The sequence below is a fragment of the Cucurbita moschata genome, unplaced genomic scaffold, assembly GCF_002738365.1.
Source record: "Cucurbita moschata cultivar Rifu unplaced genomic scaffold, Cmos_1.0 Cmo_Scf00016, whole genome shotgun sequence".
Lineage (NCBI taxonomy): Eukaryota > Viridiplantae > Streptophyta > Magnoliopsida > Cucurbitales > Cucurbitaceae > Cucurbita > Cucurbita moschata.
Window position 1 is genome coordinate 4,004,625 of NW_019268532.1, and position 18,851 is coordinate 4,023,475.

Consider the following 18,851-nt stretch of genomic DNA (forward strand, 5'->3'; position numbering starts at 1 on the left):
AAAAAAAAAAAAAAAAAAAAAGAAAAAGAAAAAAAAAACACACGCACACACACACACACACACACAATGATCCCTTTTAGAGCCTTGTTTCTTTGTTCCTTGCTGTTTGTGGTCGTATATTCCGATGCTCCTCCGGATGGCGATAAGACACCTGATGTTGAAGTTGATAAGATAAACGATAAAGGAATCGATCTTGAAAAGGCTGATGAATATTGGCAAAAACGAGCTGCTGAAGCTCAAAAGGCTGCTCAAAAGGCCTTCAATCCTGACCCTGATTCCGTTGCTGATAACTTCAACGCAGCCGTTGGCCAGTGAGTTTCAGATTTTCATCCTATTTTTTATATAAATTATGGTCACTAATTTCGGTTTTCATCGTGTTTTGATACGATGTTAAATTAAATTATGCTAACCAATTTTGATACTGCTCACCTATTTTGACGCCACTCACGAATTTTGATTTGACACACCGGTCACCAATTTTGATTTCCATCCCGTTTTTGGTATAGCTCACCTAATTTTGATTTCCATCCTTTTTGGTACCATGTTAAATTAAATTACGGTCACCCATTTCGATTCCCATCATGTTTTGAACCCGTGATGTCCATCCTCACCCATTTCGATTCCCATCCTGTTTTGAACCCGCTCACCAATTTTAATTTCCATTACCATGTTAAATTGAACTACCAATTTCGATTTCCATCCTATATTTTGATACCATGTTAAATTAAAGGGAGATAGTGAACAGCAACAATTCAAGGAGGAGCTTGAGGAGATACAGAGGTCCATGCTTGGCGACCAACCCCATAGACAGATGCTGGAGGTGCGACCCAAATTGGGACAAGAATCGAAAAAAGCTAGCCGAATGTCCATTAGGGTTCGGCCACCAAACCATCGGCGGCAAGAGAGGTCCCATTTACGTGGTGACAGACGCCTCCGATGAAAACCTAGTCGACCCCAAGCCTGGAACCCTACGCCACGCGGTTGTCCAAAACGGCCCAAGATGGATCATATTCGGGCGCAGCATGATCATCAGGCTGTCCCAAGAGCTCATAATCTCAAGCAACAAGACCATCGACGGCCGCGGCTTCAATGTCCACATAGCCTTCGGCGCAGGGCTCACTCTTCAATTCGTGCATAATATCATCATCCATGGCCTTCATATCCATGACATTATTTCCAAATCTGGTGGAATGATTAGAGATGCATTTGATCATTATGGGTTCCGAACACAAAGCGATGGCGATGGTATTTCAATCTTTGGAGGCTCTCACATTTGGATCGATCATGTTTCAATGTACAATTGCCAAGACGGGTTAATTGATGCCATTATGGGTTCCACTGCCATTACAATTTCCAATAGTCATTTTACTCACCATAACGAGGTATCAATTTGATTGCATTTTCAACACAAACCCATTTCAAATCTAATTGTTTTATACGTATAGGTTATGTTATTTGGAGCCAGTGATAGCTATAAGGAAGATTCTATAATGCAAATAACCCTAGCATTCAACCATTTTGGGAGGGGATTGGTGCAAAGAATGCCAAGGTGTAGATTTGGGTTCTTCCATGTGGTTAATAATGACTATACTCATTGGCTTATGTATGCCATTGGGGGCAGCCAGCACCCCACCATTGTTAGCCAAGGGAACCGTTTCATAGCCCCTCCGAACCCAAGCGCGAAACAGATAACGAAGAGAGAGTATGCCGATGAGTCCGAATGGAAGAATTGGTCATGGCGGTCGGAGGGAGATTTGATGATCAACGGGGCGTACTTTGTTCCGGCGGGGGATCAAACCAAGGGGAAGAAGAGCGATTTCTCAAGATATGATATGATTAAATTCAAGCCAGGAGCCTACGTGAAAAGGCTTACACGCTTCGCTGGTACACTTGAGTGTCAAGTAGGCAAGCCATGCTAAGCTGATTTACACCATTTTTGGTCACTCCTTGATCTCTTGGTGGCTTTTAGTTTTTTTTTTTATTTTTTATTTTTTTATGAAGTGTGTTTGAATAACTCAGCCGCTAGTTTTGTAGGAAGAAGGAAGACAAAATGAATTGTCAAATCCTTTCTTATGTTTTGTTCTTTTCTATCTTCTTCTACCAAATGTAATAAATGAAAATGTGTTGGTTGTGGTTTGTTAAAATCTCATTTGGTGTTCAATTTTATATTATTGTAATGTATAATTTGTACTTGGTTGTAATGTATAATTTGCATTTATAGTTACTCTAAACACCTTCACGATCTCACCTTCACTACTCCAAATGCCTTCATGACCTCACCACATGAGGATAAACGAAAATAGGAAGGACGAGGGAACACAAGACCCTTTGTGATTTCGTTGCCTACTAAACCTTGGCAACGATATGGAACACATGTGGCAACGATACGATAAGGAGTGGAAGGGAGGGGAGTGTAACGCTCAGAGTACCTATTACTCACGGATAGTAACTACCTATTACTCACGGATAGTAACTACGCAATATGGTCTGGAGCGTAAGGACAGACTCTTGCCGCCATCTTCCAAGCAGTCTAGAGGACGTCCTTCTCATACTGGCAAAGGACTCAGCAAAGTTAGCATAGGAGACGTCGCAAACAATGCAGGTGGGTGTGGAACGTGTCAAGAAAGTAAAGGTGTAGACCTTGAAGAGCGAGTTCGAGGCTATCTGCATGAAGGACGGTGAGTTAATGAATGACTTGACCATGAAGTTGATGAGTGGTATCCGTTCATTAGACGACTTGGTGGAGGAGATCTCCAACATCAAGAAGTTGTTCCCCCCAAGATTCATGCAGACTATTACCTCTATCGAATAGTTCGGCGACCTCAAGAACATGTCGCCTGAGAAGGTCGTTGGTCGTTTTGTCTATGAGGAGAGATTTCGTGGCTACGAAGACAAAGAGGAGAAGAAATACCTCTTACTCACACATGAGGAGTGGCTCGCATGGATGAAAAAGAAAGATGCAAATGGCTTTTCTTTTCCAGGTACGAGCGGACGTGAAAACAATAACAAAGAAAACATAGGTCGTGAACGTGGCCGCAGACATGATGATAGAGGAGGTCGTGACAATATTTCACAAACCATGAAAATGGCAACCCTCGTATGGACAAGAGTTGATCAAGTGTTACTCTTGTGGAAAATATGGGCATTATGCGGCAGAGTGCTGCAACAAGAAGCGAGATGAGGAGGCCAACCTCATACACACGCAAGATCAAGAGCCTCCACTGATGTTGGCTGAGAAGATGCCCAACCTGTTGATGCTCAACGAAGCAAAGGACATGACGAACCTTCTCACAAAAGGAGAAGACCAAGTGGAGACCAACATGTGGTACCTCGACAACGGAGTAAGCAACCACATGACCAGAGTGTTGAGGATTATTGGGAGTGAGTCCCACATTGGTTAATTTAGTAGAAGAACATGGGTTTATAAGCGAGGAATACTATCTCCATTGGTATGAGGCCTTTTGGAGAAGCCTAAAGCAAAGCCATGAGAGCTTATGTTCAAAGTGGACAATATCATACCATTATGGAGAGTCGTGCTCGTCTAACATGGTATCAGAGTCATGCCCTAAAACTTAACCATGTCAATAGAATACTCAAATATCGAACAAAGAATTGTGAGCCTCGAAGGTGTTGTCAAAAGTGACTAAAGTGTCGAACAAAAGGTGTACTTTGTTCGAGGGCTCTAGAGAAAGGAGTTGAGCCTCGATTAAGGGGAGGCTATTCGAGAGCTCCATAAGAGGAGGATTGTTGAGGATTATTGGGAGTGAGTCCCACATTGGTTAATTTAGTGGAAGATCATGGGTTAATTTATTGAGAATGAGTGATTGAATGGTTGATATTAGTGGAAGATCATGGGTTAATTTATGAGAATGAGTGATTGAATGGTTGATAAGAGAAACAAAGTTAAAAAGTCGGTGTTAGTGAAAGAATGAGTGATTGAATGGTTGATCGGAAGATTGTATTATTAAGAGAAAGAAAGTCAGCGGTTGATAAGAGAAACAAAGTTAAAAAGTCGGTGTTAGTGAAAGAATGAGTGATTGAATGGTTGATCGGAAGATTGTATTATTAAGAGAAAGATCTGGTATCTGGTAACAAACCCTTGATCAACCCCTCTTTTGAACTTCTCGAACAAAGAATAACTTTATGTTGAAACACATAGTTTTTCCATGAAAAACTGGATTATTGGAGATTGCAATAGAAGCTTGGTTATCAACTAGTATCTTAGTGCTTTGGTTTTGCTCCAAGTTTAGATCCATGAGAATTTTTCTTAACCAGAGAGCTTGGTTAACTACAGCTGTTACAGCTATAAATTCTGCCTCAGCAGTGGATTGAGCTACAGTTTCTTACTTTCTTGAACACTAAGAGAACGTGCCTGATCTGAGGCAAAAACAGTAGCCAAATGTACTCTTCATGTCATTGATTGAGCCACTCCAATCACTGTCAGAGAAACCAATTAGCTTCATTTTCTTGTGCTAACTTCACTCCATAATTCCAGGTCCACTTGATGTATCTGATAACTCTCTTTGCAGCTTTCATGTGAGTTTCATTGGGACAATGCATGAATCTGGAGAGAATACTTACAACATTTAAGATATTAGGTCTAGTTACTGTTAAGTACATCAGACAACCTACCAAACTCTGGAACTCAGCTTCAATAACTTTGACAGGACCATCATCTTTGACCAACTTCTATTTTTTATTCATAGGAGTATTCATTGCTTTGCTTGATCTCAATACCAAGGAAATATGACATGAGACCAAAGGTCTATCATTTTGAAGACCTTTTTCATTTCCAGTTTGAACTAGTTAATTTGCTCAAGATTGCTTCCTGTAATTAATAAGTCATCTACATAAAGAGAAATGACTAGAGTATTTGTACCTTCATGCTTGACATACAGTGTGAGTTCGGATTGACTTTCTGAAAGTCAAGACCAACCAAATGATCATCAATTTTACTGTACCATGCTCGCGGAGCCTGTTTCAGACCGTATAGAGCCCTTCTCAGCAAGTAGACTTTATCTTCATTGTCTTTGCTCACAAAAATTTCTTCTTGCAAGACTCCATTTAAGAATGTAGAGTTAACATCTAATTGGAACACTTTCCAACTCTTTTGAGCAGCAAGAGCAAGCAACAGTCTTACTGTATCAAGCATGGCCACAGATGCAAATGTTTCTGAATAGTCAACTCCAAAAAATTGCACATATCCCTTCACAACAAGTCTTGTTTTGTATTTGTTAACTGAACCATCAGAATTTAGCTTTGTTCTGAACACCCATCTTACTCCAATTATCTTTCTGTTTAGAGGTCGGTCAATCAACTCCCAGGTTTTGTTTTTCTCGATCATTGAAAGCTCCTCCTTCATTGCAGCCATCCAATGTTGACTATTTTTTGCATCATGGAACCCTAAAGGCTCACAAACAGCTACATTACACCTTTGATAAATATCAGACAGCAACCTTGTACCTCTAACAGGTGCATCATCAACCAAAGCATCTTGTTGTTCTTCAGACTCTTCGATATGCTACCAAAAATTAAATTGTTTGGTGCATTAGAAATCTAATTCACCTTCGTCAGTTCTTCCCAATTCCATTGCTCATTTTCAGCAAAATGAACATCTCAGCTCACAATAACACGATTAATGTGTGGTTGAAAAATTATGTAAGCTTTGAATATATTGTTATTCCCAACAAAGATGCCAGCTTCTGTCTATTTGTCAAGCTTATCAGCTTGACCTATGGAAGGTAAGTGAAACAAAGACACCCAAATACTCTAAGGAACTTTAAAGAATGTTTGTAATCATACCAAGCTTCAAATGATGTCAGGTCCTTCACGGCTTTTGTTGAAATTCGATTTTGCAAGTACACAACAGTGTTTGCTGCTTCTTCCAAAAACGTTTTGGAAGATTCTTCTCATGAAGCATGCATCTCGTCATCTCCATTATGAATCTGTTCCTCTTTTCACTGATGCCATTATGTTGAGGAGTGTATGGTGCTGTCAATTGATATTCAATTCCAGCCTCTTCATAAAACCTGTTAAAAGTTTTCGAAGTGTACTCATTGCCATTATCTGATCTTATAATCTGAATCAAGCATGCACTTTCATTCTCAACTCTGGCTTTGAATTTCCAAAATACATTCGCAACTTCTGACTTTTGCTTCAGCAAGAAGATCCAACACATTCTTGGATCATCAATAAAAACAATGTAATAAAGATTACCATTTAATGATGGTGTTCGCTGAGGACCACAAGGATCAGTATAAACTAGCTGCAACTTTTTCGAGGCTCTCCATGTCTGTTTAGGAAATGGTTGTCTATGTTGCTTCCCGAAATTACAAGCACAACAAAGAGGCATGTCATCATCAATGTCAGCGAGTCCTTCTACCAGCTTCTTTTACCGTATCTGAAGCAAGCCTTGATGATGAAAGTGCCAAAGTCTTTTGTGCCAAATCTCAGTGGTACTAGCTTTGGATATAAAGACCATCTGCTCTTTCTCCATCGAATTTAGAGCAAAGTTTTTTGCTTCAATTTTGACATTGAACAACTCTTTGCCACTAACATCTCTAATCAAGCACGACTTATCCTCAAACAACACTTTATAGCCTTTATCAAGTAACTGACCAACACTTAAGAGATTTGATCAATTTTAGGTATAAATAAGACATCTGGAATAAATTTTGTACCTTCATAGCTTGTTATAGCTACTGTGCCTTATTGTTTCATAGCTTGTTATAACAATCTCCTCCTAAATCCCTATGGTATATATCTACCTTATTGTTTGAACTCCGATCTTCGAACGAAATTCTAAAAATTTCACCTACGCCAGAGATTTGGTGAAGATGTCTCCAAGTTGTTCCTCTGTTCGGATGAAATCAATCTTGATGAGCGCTCGATCTGCACATTCCCGGATGTAGTGAAATCTAATTTCTATATGATTGCTCCGGTCGTGCAAAACTGGATTTTTAATCAGGGAGATCGTAGCTTTGTTGTCCACGTATAGTATTGGTAGATTGCCTTCTCTTCCGATGAGTTCTTCCATCAGTCGCGCAAGCCAGACCCCCTTTGTTGTTGTCGTCGAAGTGGCGATGTATTCTGTTTCGCAAGAAGACAAAACAACTACCTTTTGTTCAGTTGATTGCCAGCAGATCGCGCCGCCTGAGAGGAAGTAAATCATCCCACTAGTACTCTTACGATAATCAACGTCACCGACCATCTCACTATCACTGTAGCTGACAAACTCAAGCTTCTCCTTTCCTTTCCCTACACAGTATCTCACACCCAGCCTCTGGTTCCGGCTACATAGCGCAGGATACGCTTGACAGCCACTAGATTCTTCCATAAACCTACTCACGTATCCAATGGAATAAGCAAGGTCAGGGTGTGTGTTTACCAGACTCCCAACAATGCTGCCGTAATTGGTAGAGTCGACTGCCGTCGTAGTGCCAGCCTTCCTTAGCTGGAGCTGGGTGTCACAGTCATGCTTGTTCGAAAGCGCGATTGTGTCACTGGGCCTCCATTGGCGTCCTTGTAGGGTTACTGTCCGCTAGCACGGCTGTGTCCAGCAGCTTCTTTGTGTACGCACCTTGACAGATGGTGATGCCGATAGTACTTTGTTGCACTTCGATGCCGAGGTAGTAGCTGAGCACGCCGAGATCGCTCATCTTGAAGTTCTTTGACATCTCCCTCTTAAATCTCCCAAGAACTTTCATGTCGCCTCCAGTGATTATGAGGTCGCCGACGTACACTCCCACGATCAGCCGCTGCATGCCGTGGCCATGCGTGTACATGCCATGCTTAGAGGCACAGCGCTTGAACCTTAGTGATAGAAGGGTACTGTCGAGCTTCGCGTTCTAGGCTTGTGGTACTTGTTGAAGCCCGTAGATTGCCTTGTGCAGACACAGTACCTTGTCGGGGTTGTCGTTGTCCAGGAAGCCAGGTAGTTGTCAGATGTAGACGGTCTCCTTCAGCTCTCCGTTGAGGAAAGCGGACTTCATGTCCATGTGCTAGACCTCCCAGAAATGATGTGTCGCGATCACCAGTAATAGGCGGATAGATTCTAATCTTGCCACTGGCTCGAATACCTCTTCAAAGTCCACTCATGCAGTTCGGTCACCTCTTCTTCAAGCTCGCGTGCCGCCAGTCCAGGTGGTTCACCTCCTCCTAGTGGATCTTCTTGATGGTGTTACTATAACACGTGCAGAAGCAATTTGGATCTTAGGCACTCTAAGTACATAAATTATAGAAAATTAGCTAGCATGTTCAAAAGAATTAAAACTCAGTGAGTTTGAATACTAACCTTTTGTAGTTCAAATTCCTTTTTCTTCACGAACCGGTTTCGAACCACGACTAGTGTTTTCCTTACTATTCTCCGGCCTTAGAACGGGATTGTGGAATCCGGTGAGTGACTAAACTTGATTGGAATTTAGTATATGTAAAAAGAGAGCTTTGAGAGATTTTCTCAAAGTTTTTCAAGCCAACTTTCCATGTAATTTATCACTCTATTTATAGTCATATTTGCATTTTCATGCAAATTTGATATTACCAAATTTTGACACTCAGAATTCCACTCAAATTTGTGGGATTATGTGGCAAGCATGCAAGTTTGAGATAACCAAACGTTACACTCAAAATTCCACTCAAATTTGTGGGGTTTCTTTAGCAAATATGCATGTTTGGTTAAACCAAATTTTGACACTCAAAATTCCACTCAAATTTATGAGGTTTATTTGGCATGTTTGGTTAAACCAAATTTTGACACTCAAAATTCCACTCAAATTTGTGGGATTATGTGGCAAACATGCAAGTTTGGTTAAACCATCTATTGACACTTAATATTCCACTAACTCAAACATGGATTTTTCCATGAAGTGAAGTCAACATCTTGACTTTCTTTATTTTAATTCAACAATTAATTTAAATAATTAATTTCAAATCAAAATAATATTAAATGATTAATTAAACAATTAATATTTAACATTAAATCAAATGCCAATCCCAATCAATTCCCGCACATATTGATTATGAATCCCTATTCATAATTAAAATATTTAAATCTTATTTAAATATCTCCCCTTCTCTCTTTTTGTTTAATTCATAATTAAAACAAAATACGGTTAAATATATCGTATATATTTAACGTGTATTCCCTAATTTGAATTCGAACACTTCGAACTCACTCGTCACGCTATTCTAAGGTTTAGTCTGATATGAGCTAGCAGAGGGACCTAATGGACCTATAGATCATGGGCTCCAACGATCTGAGATTAGCCGGCTAAACTCATTAACCTTGTTAACTAACAATCGTTAACTACTAGGACACTCCACTATAGCCTAGTAGTTGCACTCCTCTCACTATAGATATATTTCTGTCCATTTGATATAACCATGATTAGTAAGTCGATCCTTCACACGTTGTTCGTAACTAGAGCTGGGTCAATTTACCGTTTTACCCCTTAAGTTAATTCTTGTTCCTTAAGTCCCACTGATCCTCTAATGAACAATTGGTTTGTGGTCCAATCAGCAAACTGAATCCCTCTCGGGCCAATGAGAGGGTGGGGCCCCTTGTTCAAGACTTGGAGTCAATACTTAAGGGAACAACCTCTCTACTATCCCTAAAAGCGAGTAGGAGCGAATTCCATCTTGCAACCCACGTCCCCAGCCATTCACCTAGTCTTACCCCTAAAATGGGAGGCCTATTGAGTCGGCGAACTCGAGCCAGTCTCACCCATGCAAATCTAAGGATAATTCCAAATAAACAGGAGTTCATGGTTAGCTTAGGATTAAGATCGAGTTACCTAGGTCATTGAATGAAAAGAAAATAAGTCTCATCAGTAAACGATATTATAAAGTGAGAGTGATTTTCTTCATGGTCTGATCTGATGCAATACTCATTGCATACGACGTCCCCACTCACATGTCTCCGCATGTACAATTTAGTGATCACATTATTTATGTCATATACAAAAATGGGCCGCATCCATAGTGTCCCCAGATACTCAGCCTTATCCTTGTACTATAGATCATTTTGACTATATACTTGAACTTGATTCACTCTTATGTCTCTACATATAGTTCAAGTAATCATACTATAGTTAGAGTGTTCCTAATTTATTGGATCTAGATTAATAATCGTAAAATTCACTTTATTCAATAACAATCTTTACTAAATAAACATCAATAAAACTGTATTGAAAATAGAATATGTTTTTATTTACAAACTATGAGTTTTAGGACATAAAACCCAACACTTCCATCATCTGGTACCTGGCTACCAGACCATCATCGTGATCGGCATTCAATGTCCAATCCACAGTACGTGGTGTTGCAAACTCCACTGGTTGAGGGGGAGCAACCGAAGTAGCTGCCATCGTAGTGCTGGGCTTCCTAGCTGGAGTTGGGCATCCATTGGCGTCCTTGTAGGACAGCTGTGCCCAACAGCTTCTTTCCGTACGCACCTTGATAGATGGTGATGCCGACAGTACTATGTTGCACTTCGATGCCAAGGTAGTAGCTGAGCACGCCGAGATCGCTCATCTTGAAGTTCTTTGGCATCTCCCTCTTGAATCTCCCAAGAACTTTTATATCGCCTCCAGTGATTATGAGGTCACCGACGTACACTCCCACGATCAGCTGCTGCATGCCGTGGCCAAGCACAACGCTTGAACCTCAGCGATAGAAGGGTACTGTCGAGCTTCGCATTCTAGGCTTGTGGTGCTTACCGAAGCCCGTAAGAGTGCCTTGTGCAGGCACAATACCTTGTCGGGAAGCCAGTTGGTTGTCAAACGTAGACGGTCGGTCTCCTTCAGCTCTCTGGTTGAGGAAAATGGACTTCACGTCTATGTGTTGGACCTCCCAGGAATGATGTGTCGCGATTGCCAGCAATAGGTGGATAGATTCCAATCTTTCCATCGACTCGAATACCTCTTCAAAGTCCACTCATGTAGTTCAGCCAGCCGAGGTAGTAGCTGAGCATGCCGAGATCGCTCATCTTGAAGTTCTTTGACATCTCCCTCTTGAATCTCTCAAGAACGTTCATGTCGCCTCCAGTGATTATGAGGGCTTGTGGTGCTTGCCGAAGCCCGTAAGAGTGCCTTGTGCAGGCACAGTACCTTGTGCAGACACAGTACCTTGCCGAAATTGTCGTTGTCAAGGAAGCCAGGTGGCGGCGGCCAACCAAGGTAGTAGTTGAGTGTCTCAACCATACGATGAAGAGAGTAGGTTGTGACCCTCAAGCACAAGCAAAGTGGCATCCCACAAGAGACGCCCTTCCGACCATGTGCGGGCCAATATAGAAGAGTGTCGTGATGCGATCGAGGAGGACGATGCATCATCCAACACACCACCATGCAAAGTGGTCATTGAAGACATGTTGAGTGTAAGCAAGACAGAGACATCAGAAGAGACATGAAAGGCAAAGATAGGCTTGTTGAAGGGCCGGGTAGGGCCCCGGGCCTTAACCTCAAAAGTCGAGATTTCGGAAGGAATTTGGGCATGCGGTTCGAGAGTTAAGTTCGTCCATATGAAATATGAATGCTCGCCAAGTTTGGTGTCAATCGAACATTGGACGAACAATGCACGACACCGTATGACACCTCACCAAAAGCATGTCTACACTTGGTAGAATGAAAATGGCTCAAAATGTACTATATGGGTACCATGGTGTTAACTCTCCACCACCCCTGGGCCCTGTGGCCTAAGTGAGCTACCCTGTGGCACATACATGTGTCACAGTGTGGGCGAGCGTGTCGAGACGAGTGTCTTAGGCGACTTCCTTTGAAATGAGTTTTTGAAGGACAATACCAGACGACACGAGAGTGCCAGTATTGCGCCCTAGCCTGCGTGTTGGAGGTTGCTACGTACACCCACTATCCGGTAAGGTATCCGTAAATGACTCGACATGGGCACGGAAGGGCCTATGCCTCGATAGAACCCAGATGGATGGATGTTTGGGAAGTCCTGATTAGATGAACGACACGCGGGCCCATTCTCGATGGCATGACTGAACGAGTTATGATGGCCGACGACACCTCGAGACTCGGGATGGCGTCAAGACATATGGACCCTGTCGATGGGGATTGAGATGATGAGATGAGATGCGACGTTGTATTGAGAGATTGGACCGAGCAGAGCCAAGGTCGAGCCGAATGACTTGGCCAAGTGGTGAGGCAAGTCGGATGTGTCGCAGACGATGGAACATGCACGCACAGGCGGCGTGTGTGGTCGAAAAAGCTTGGATTCCACACAAGCGACGTTCAATGGGTGAAGACAAACCTCGCCTAAGGTCCGACGGAGCCACAAAGCCGGGGCGAAAAATATATATGGGCCTTGATTCCCCTCAAAACTAGTCGTGTGCGTGTCGAGATCACGACGCCGCACGGCCAAAAATGTAGGACCGTGACAGCTGGTATCAGAGCCACACTTTGTGTGTCTAGTCGTGCAAAACAGTCAAGAGAAATGAACCCATGAGTTGATCGAAGACCTTGCAAGTGTGTCAAGAGTGCCGAAATGGGCAGGACAGATGCCGGTAAGAATTATAATCAGTTGGGAGCTGAAGCCAAGACTACCCGAAGCTCATTGTGTCGTGTGTCGACACCTAAATATGGGTAGATCTACCCGTCAAGCAAAACTAAGCTCACCTGACAAGAGCTTGTAGTTCCAAAGTAAGACAAGACAGATGAAACAGAAAGCGCCATGACGGTGCCTTCCAAAGAACCATTCACATTAGAGGAATAGTGTCAGTGGTTGCAAGCAGAGAAGCCGAGAGTTGAGAAAAGACAAGCGTCGGCCAAGTGCAAAAGCCGAATACAATGTAAGTCCTTATGGGGGGACGACCTTGCTGCAAAGAGGCAGTCGAGTTTGAGCGGGAGAGCACAACATCAATAAGTCTCTCACCCCGTAAAGGTGCTCGAACCTACGATCACACGTGTATTCCTTGAGTCACCACCTTGTGCCTAAGGTGGATGAGTCCACAAAAAATGCCAAGACCAATATCCGCTTGAGAAGTGAGCATCAAGCTAGAAGTTCAAGTTCAACAATAGACACATGAAGGTGGCAAAGTACAAAGAGTTGGCCAAAAGACAGCGCCAACAATTGAAGAGACTGTCAAAGAGTTTTGACTTTGCTCAATAGGAGAAGTGGTCGCGACCAAAGAGTGTTGCGGTTGGGCTTGCGAGCCCCACCCCGAGGGGTGCAGTAGTTTATGTGATCCATAAAGGATGCATCAACTGGGGCCAAGTTGGCCACAATAGGGCAAAGTGCCCTTTTTAAGTCCATAGTCGTCTGGGGAGTGTCTGCAAAGAGTCAGCCTCGCCTACAACTATGGCAAACACTGGATAACCGTAGATAATAGTACTAAGTCAAAGTTGAGAAAAGTTCACCCAACAACTTTCCAAGTCAAGAGTCAGAACGTGGTGCCACATGACCAAAGAGAGCCATAAACATCCACTCGAACTTGTCCTCAAGTTGGCGGAAGACGTCAGCAAGACGAGCATTATGACAAAAGATAGTTAGGTGCTCAACAATCTGATACTTTTCCGAACACAATCAAATCCAGCGAGTCAAGTCGCCAACAGCTAGGGAGTTTGGATCGTCATCGGGACGATGCCGAGTTGAGTGGGGGAGAATTTCACAATCAGTGAGGAGCATGTGCCTCGAGAAAGTCATCGAGGACGATGACTTAATTAAGTAGGGGAGAATGTCACAATCTGCAATATGATTGTGACTCGAGCAAGTCATCGAGGATGATGACTAAGTTAAGTGGGGGAGAATGTCACAACCTGTAACGACCCTAAATTTCCACATATCCAGAGTCGCCACTAACGTCTCATGCTCATCTTTAATGCAGAATAAAAATCTAAGCATGCTCATCTTTAATAGCGGAAAAATTTAAAACTTCAGAATACATTAAAACATTGGAAAACACTACCGGACTTACGTGTTTCAAACATTGTGCTGGAGTTAAAAAAATAAATAAATAAAACGATTACAAATTAATTAATATAAATGAATGAAATGCAAACGCCCTATCCTAACCAAGACTAGGAATTAAATATACATCTATCCTATGCACGCGCCACAGTCTCTGATCACGATGCCACCGTCAACCGTACATGGGCGCCTTGCCTTTACCTGAAAAAAACAATATGGCACACGGCCTGAGTATTTCGAGAAATACTCAGTAAGTGACCCCACTATAGGGGCCATGCTAATGCAAACACATGCGATCATGAATAGGGACCTATCTCTAATCATCTTAGGAGTGGCCTCCAGTCTCGGACAAATTGGATGTGTAGTACTTCCCTACACACGACTCACACGTGCGAATGTGAGTCCCCAGGGCGCTCGCACGCCCCCTGGACCCTCTGGTCAAGCTAATCCATAGCGACGTCCGGAGGTCAGCGAAACCCCATAGTGTCATGCGCCTCATGAGCACCCTCATCTGTGTGCTTTCGCACCTATGCGCATTCGCGCTCATCGTAAGGTGCACGTCCGCACTCATCATCTCTAGGGGAAGTAGCCCTATGCTTATGAACATACAAAATGCATGAGGTCCCTCTAAATCCATCGTAATGTCTCTTCTGACACAACCCTCTAGTCTCATCTCTTTGTTACCCTAGGTAACGCATACTCGTGGATATTTATATAAATATCATTTTCATGCTCTTAGGGTTGTGTCCTACGTCGATCTAACGACATGATGCAATATGGCACTCATCATCATCTAGCATGCTCAATATGGAAAACATCATCATATTAAGGTAAAAATCATGCAATCATCATGCTCATCATAATGCCACAACGTGCGTCAAACATATCAAGCGTCACTCAACAAAATATGTATATACTGGCACATAACATCAAGCATCATACAATTTATTTAGCCTATCCTATAGTAAGGCCACTTACTTGGTTGGCCTTGGCCGAAGTACTCCCTAAATCGCTAAACGTAAGCTCCCGTTCCGTGAGAGCTGCTCCCTACGTCCCCGGGGTTTGTTTCCTATCACACCGTCCACCACTTTCCGTTAGTATTTCACAATTAATTTACCTATAATTTAATAAATGTGAAATACGGCACTGAAACGGCCTCGGATACCTTAATCGGGGCCGAAAACAGATTCGGGAGGGTCGGAACAGTGGAAACCGGACTGAAAACAGGTGAGCCAAGCCGAACAGCCGCTGAAGCCGCCGAGGAAGCCCAAGCCGTTTGCGCCGAGCCGAGCCAAGGGACTGCCTGCGCCGCTGAGTGACACGTGGCAGTAGCAGAGAAAGCCACGTCGGGCGGCAGTGTCGGGTCGAAGCGCGAGTCGCAGCCCGATTCGGGTCGTGGGCTGTGGAAGGCTACTAGGCCAAGACTAATCATTGGGCCTCGGTTTACTGGGCTGGGCCGCAGGAGTTTGGTTTGCAGGCCGGCTCAATTGGACCGTGGGTCTGGTCTGGGTTGATTCAACTGAACCGTAGCTTTTGGGCCGGTTTGAGGTTTGGGCCGCTGTAGTTGGGCTGGGCCGAAGGCAGAGGCCAAGGGAGGAACGGGCTGGCTCTCTCGGGTTCTGGGTTCGGGTTGACCCGGATCCGTGGATCTCGTCTTCTTTACCCGACTTCGGCCGATTTTCCGGCGAGCTTTCTCTCTCTTTCCCGCGACGTTTCCGTTGCCGATTTCAGTCCTCTTCCTTCCCTTTTCCTCTTTATTCGTTGTCCTTCTTTCTTTTCTAGGAGTTTTGCGGCCTAAAAGCTCCTAAAAGCCATAGATCTAAGAATCGATTAAGAAACCTAATTTTTCCGACCTCGGTTACCGACGACGACGCTTACGAAATAACACAAAACGCACCCTGAGTTATTGTGCTTTCGTTAGGGATCCCTCTTATGGTGGTAACAGGTCGTTTGGTGTTAGTTTGAGGGTGGTTTGAGGGCTCGTCGGAGAAACTGAACACTCGCCGACGTTTGTCCGAAATCTCTCTCTCTCTCTCGAAATTTTCTCTCTTTTCTCCCTTTGCAGGTGTTCTGAAACTTTGCAGGGTGTCGTGGGCTGAGGGTGGGCGTGCTATGGCCGTCATTTCACTTGGGTTCCGCAAAACTCGGCGGTCGCCGAAAAACTCGCGGGTTTTCCGGCGATTGAGTTTTTTTTTTACTTTATTTTATTTATTTATTTATTTATTTTTATTATATATATATATATATATATATATATATATATATATATATATATATATATTTCTTTCTTTCCCGGGTCGTTACACAACCATACTATGAAGAGAGTAGGTTGTGACCCTCACGCCAGGACAAGCAAAGTGGCGTCTCTCAAGAGACGCCCATCCGGCCGTGTGCGGGCCAATATAGAAGAGTGCCGTGATGCGATCGAGGAGGACGATGCATCATCCAACACACCACCATGCAAAGTGGTCATTGAAGACATGTTGAGCGTAAGCAAGATAGAGACATCAAAAGAGACATGAAGGGCAAAGATAGGCTTGTTGAAGGGCTGGGTAGGGCCCCGGGCCTTAACCTCAAAAGTCGGGGTTTTAGAAGGAATTTGGGCATGCGGTTCGGGAGTTAAGTCCGTCCATATGAAATATGAATGCTCGCCAAGTTTGGTGTCAATCGGACATTGGACGGACAATGCACGACATCGTATGACACCTCACCAAAATCATGTCTACACCTGGTAGAATGAAAATGGCTCAAAATATACGATAGGGGGTACCATGGTGTTAGCTCTTCACCACCCCTGGGCCCTGTGGCCTAAGTGAGCTACCCTGTGGCACATACGTGTGTTACAGTGTGGGCGAGCGTGCCAAGACGAGTATCTCGGGCGACTTCCTTTGGAATGAGTTTTTGAAGGATAGTACCGGACGGCACGAATGTGCTGGTATTGCGCCTGCCTGCATGTTGGAGGTTGCTACATACACCCGCTATCCGGTACGATATCCGTAAATGACTCGGCATGGGCACGGAAGGGCCTATGCCTTGATAGAACCCGAATGGATGGATGTTCGGGAAGTCCCGATTAGATGAACGACACGCGGGCCCATTCTCGATGGCATGACTGAACGAGTTATGATGATCGACGACACCCCGAGACTCGGGATGACGTCAAGACATATGGACCTTGTCGATGGGGATTGAGATGATGAGATGAGATGCAACGTTGTATTAAGAGATCTTGGATTCAGCACTAGCGATGTTCGATGGGCGAAGACAAACCTCGCCTAAGGTCCGATGAAGCCACAAAGCCAGGGCGAAAAATATATATGGGGCTTGATTCCCCTCAAGGCTAGTCGTGAGCATGTCGAGATCACGACGCCGCACGACAAAAAATGTAGGACCGTGACACTGAGGACGCCGAGATCGCTCATCTTGATGTTCTTTGACATCTTCCCTCTTGAATCTCTCAAGAACTTTCATGTCGCCTCCAGTGATTATATGGGCTCGTGGTGCTTGCCGAAGCCCATAAGAGTGCCTCTTGCTGGGATTGTCGTTGTCGAGGAAGCCAGGTGGCGGCAGTTCATAGCCGATGAAGATGACCTTGGCCTCTGTAGGCGTGCTCGGTGCAGCTACTGGCGACTCCTCCTTCTTCTGGCTTGGTGCTGAGGTACTCCATCGTGAATTGATTTGGATTGTGGTCTGCCTCCGTCATGTCGTGAAGGAATGAATGAACCTGCCTAGGATGGACCCCTCACGATGTGCATATTTTCGCGCTTTGCATTTTCTTCTACTTGAACCCTGAGACTTGTGCGTTCTTAAGTTGACGTTCTTACCAATTGAGCCTATCAACTTGGCTTTTGATAGATTTGGATTCTCCACAATGATATATCACCAGTATATGAACCTTGCTCTGATACCACTTGTCTCTGACTGAGCGTCTGGTGAGGAAATCTTGACGAAGGAAAACTTCTGAACGAAAATCTTGGAAGAAGAAAATAACGAAAAAACAAAGAGAGAGACAGTATTTTAGATTCTGCACTGAAGATCGGATGATTTTATTCTCTTCAATTGACATATTTAAATAACTATTATATCCTAAATATGGAAAGAGGTGGCAACTCAATTAAAGCCCTTCCACTCGACATGGATATTCCACTCACTTTAATTATGTGCCTTTAACAAGAAAATAGGAATTCTTAACCTAAAAATAGGGATTTATCTAACAACGCACCTTCCACACCCCTTCTTGCCTCATAGACCTCCTTTGCACTTGAGCTTGTAAAGCATTTAAGAGCTCTATAAGAGAAATCTTTGATAGGTCTTTGGTGTTCTCCAGAGTAGCAATGGTGGCTTCAAACTTCTCTAGAACAGTGACCAGCAGCTTTTCAACAATCTTGAAATCATTTAGCAATGGTGGCTTCAAACTTCTCTAGAACAGTGACCAGCAGCTTTTCAACAATCTTGAAATCATTTAACACAGAACCAAGCAAGCCTCATAGACCTCCTTTGCACTTGAGCTTGTAAAGCATTCAAGAGCTCTATAAGAGAAATCTTTGATAGGTCTTTGGTGTTCTCCAGAGTAGCAATGGTGGCTTCAAACTTCTCTAGAACAGTGACCAGCAGCTTTTCAACAATCTTGAAATCATTTAACATAGAACGCTTCAAACTTCTCTAGAACAGTGACCAGCAGCTTTTCAACAATCTTGAAATCATTTAACATAGAACCAAGCAAGCCTCATAGACCTCCTTTGCACTTGAGTTTGTAAAGCATTCAAGAGCTCTATAAGAGAAATCTTTGATAGGTCTTTGGTGTTCATTAGAGGAGCAATGGTGGCTTCAAACTTCTCTAGAACAGTGACCAGCAGCTTTTCAACAATCTTGAAATCATTTAACACAGAACCAAGCAATCTCATCTTGTTGGCAATGCTGAGAAATCT

General features: G+C 43.5%; 1 protein-coding gene across 1 annotated transcript; it reads left to right on the forward strand.

Annotated features, from left to right (window-relative positions):
• Positions 1 to 66: 66 nt before the first annotated feature.
• Positions 67 to 2,144, forward strand: LOC111454644 (pectate lyase-like). The gene is made up of 3 exons (XM_023096139.1): positions 67 to 311; positions 731 to 1,382; positions 1,446 to 2,144. Exons 1-3 carry the CDS (start codon positions 67 to 69, stop codon positions 1,917 to 1,919), a joined length of 1,371 nt encoding a protein of 456 aa, XP_022951907.1. The 3' UTR covers positions 1,920 to 2,144.
• Positions 2,145 to 18,851: the final 16,707 nt, after the last annotated feature.

Bases quoted from the DNA above. Each gene is read 5' to 3' on its own strand.
- LOC111454644 (XM_023096139.1), top strand. From the start codon at position 67: ATGATCCCTTTTAGAGCCTTGTTTCTTTGTTCCTTGCTGTTTGTGGTC. The intron at 312-730 runs GTGAGTTTCAGA...GTTAAATTAAAG, and splicing joins TTCAACGCAGCCGTTGGCCA to GGAGATAGTGAACAGCAACA. The intron at 1,383-1,445 runs GTATCAATTTGA...TTATACGTATAG, and splicing joins ATTTTACTCACCATAACGAG to GTTATGTTATTTGGAGCCAG.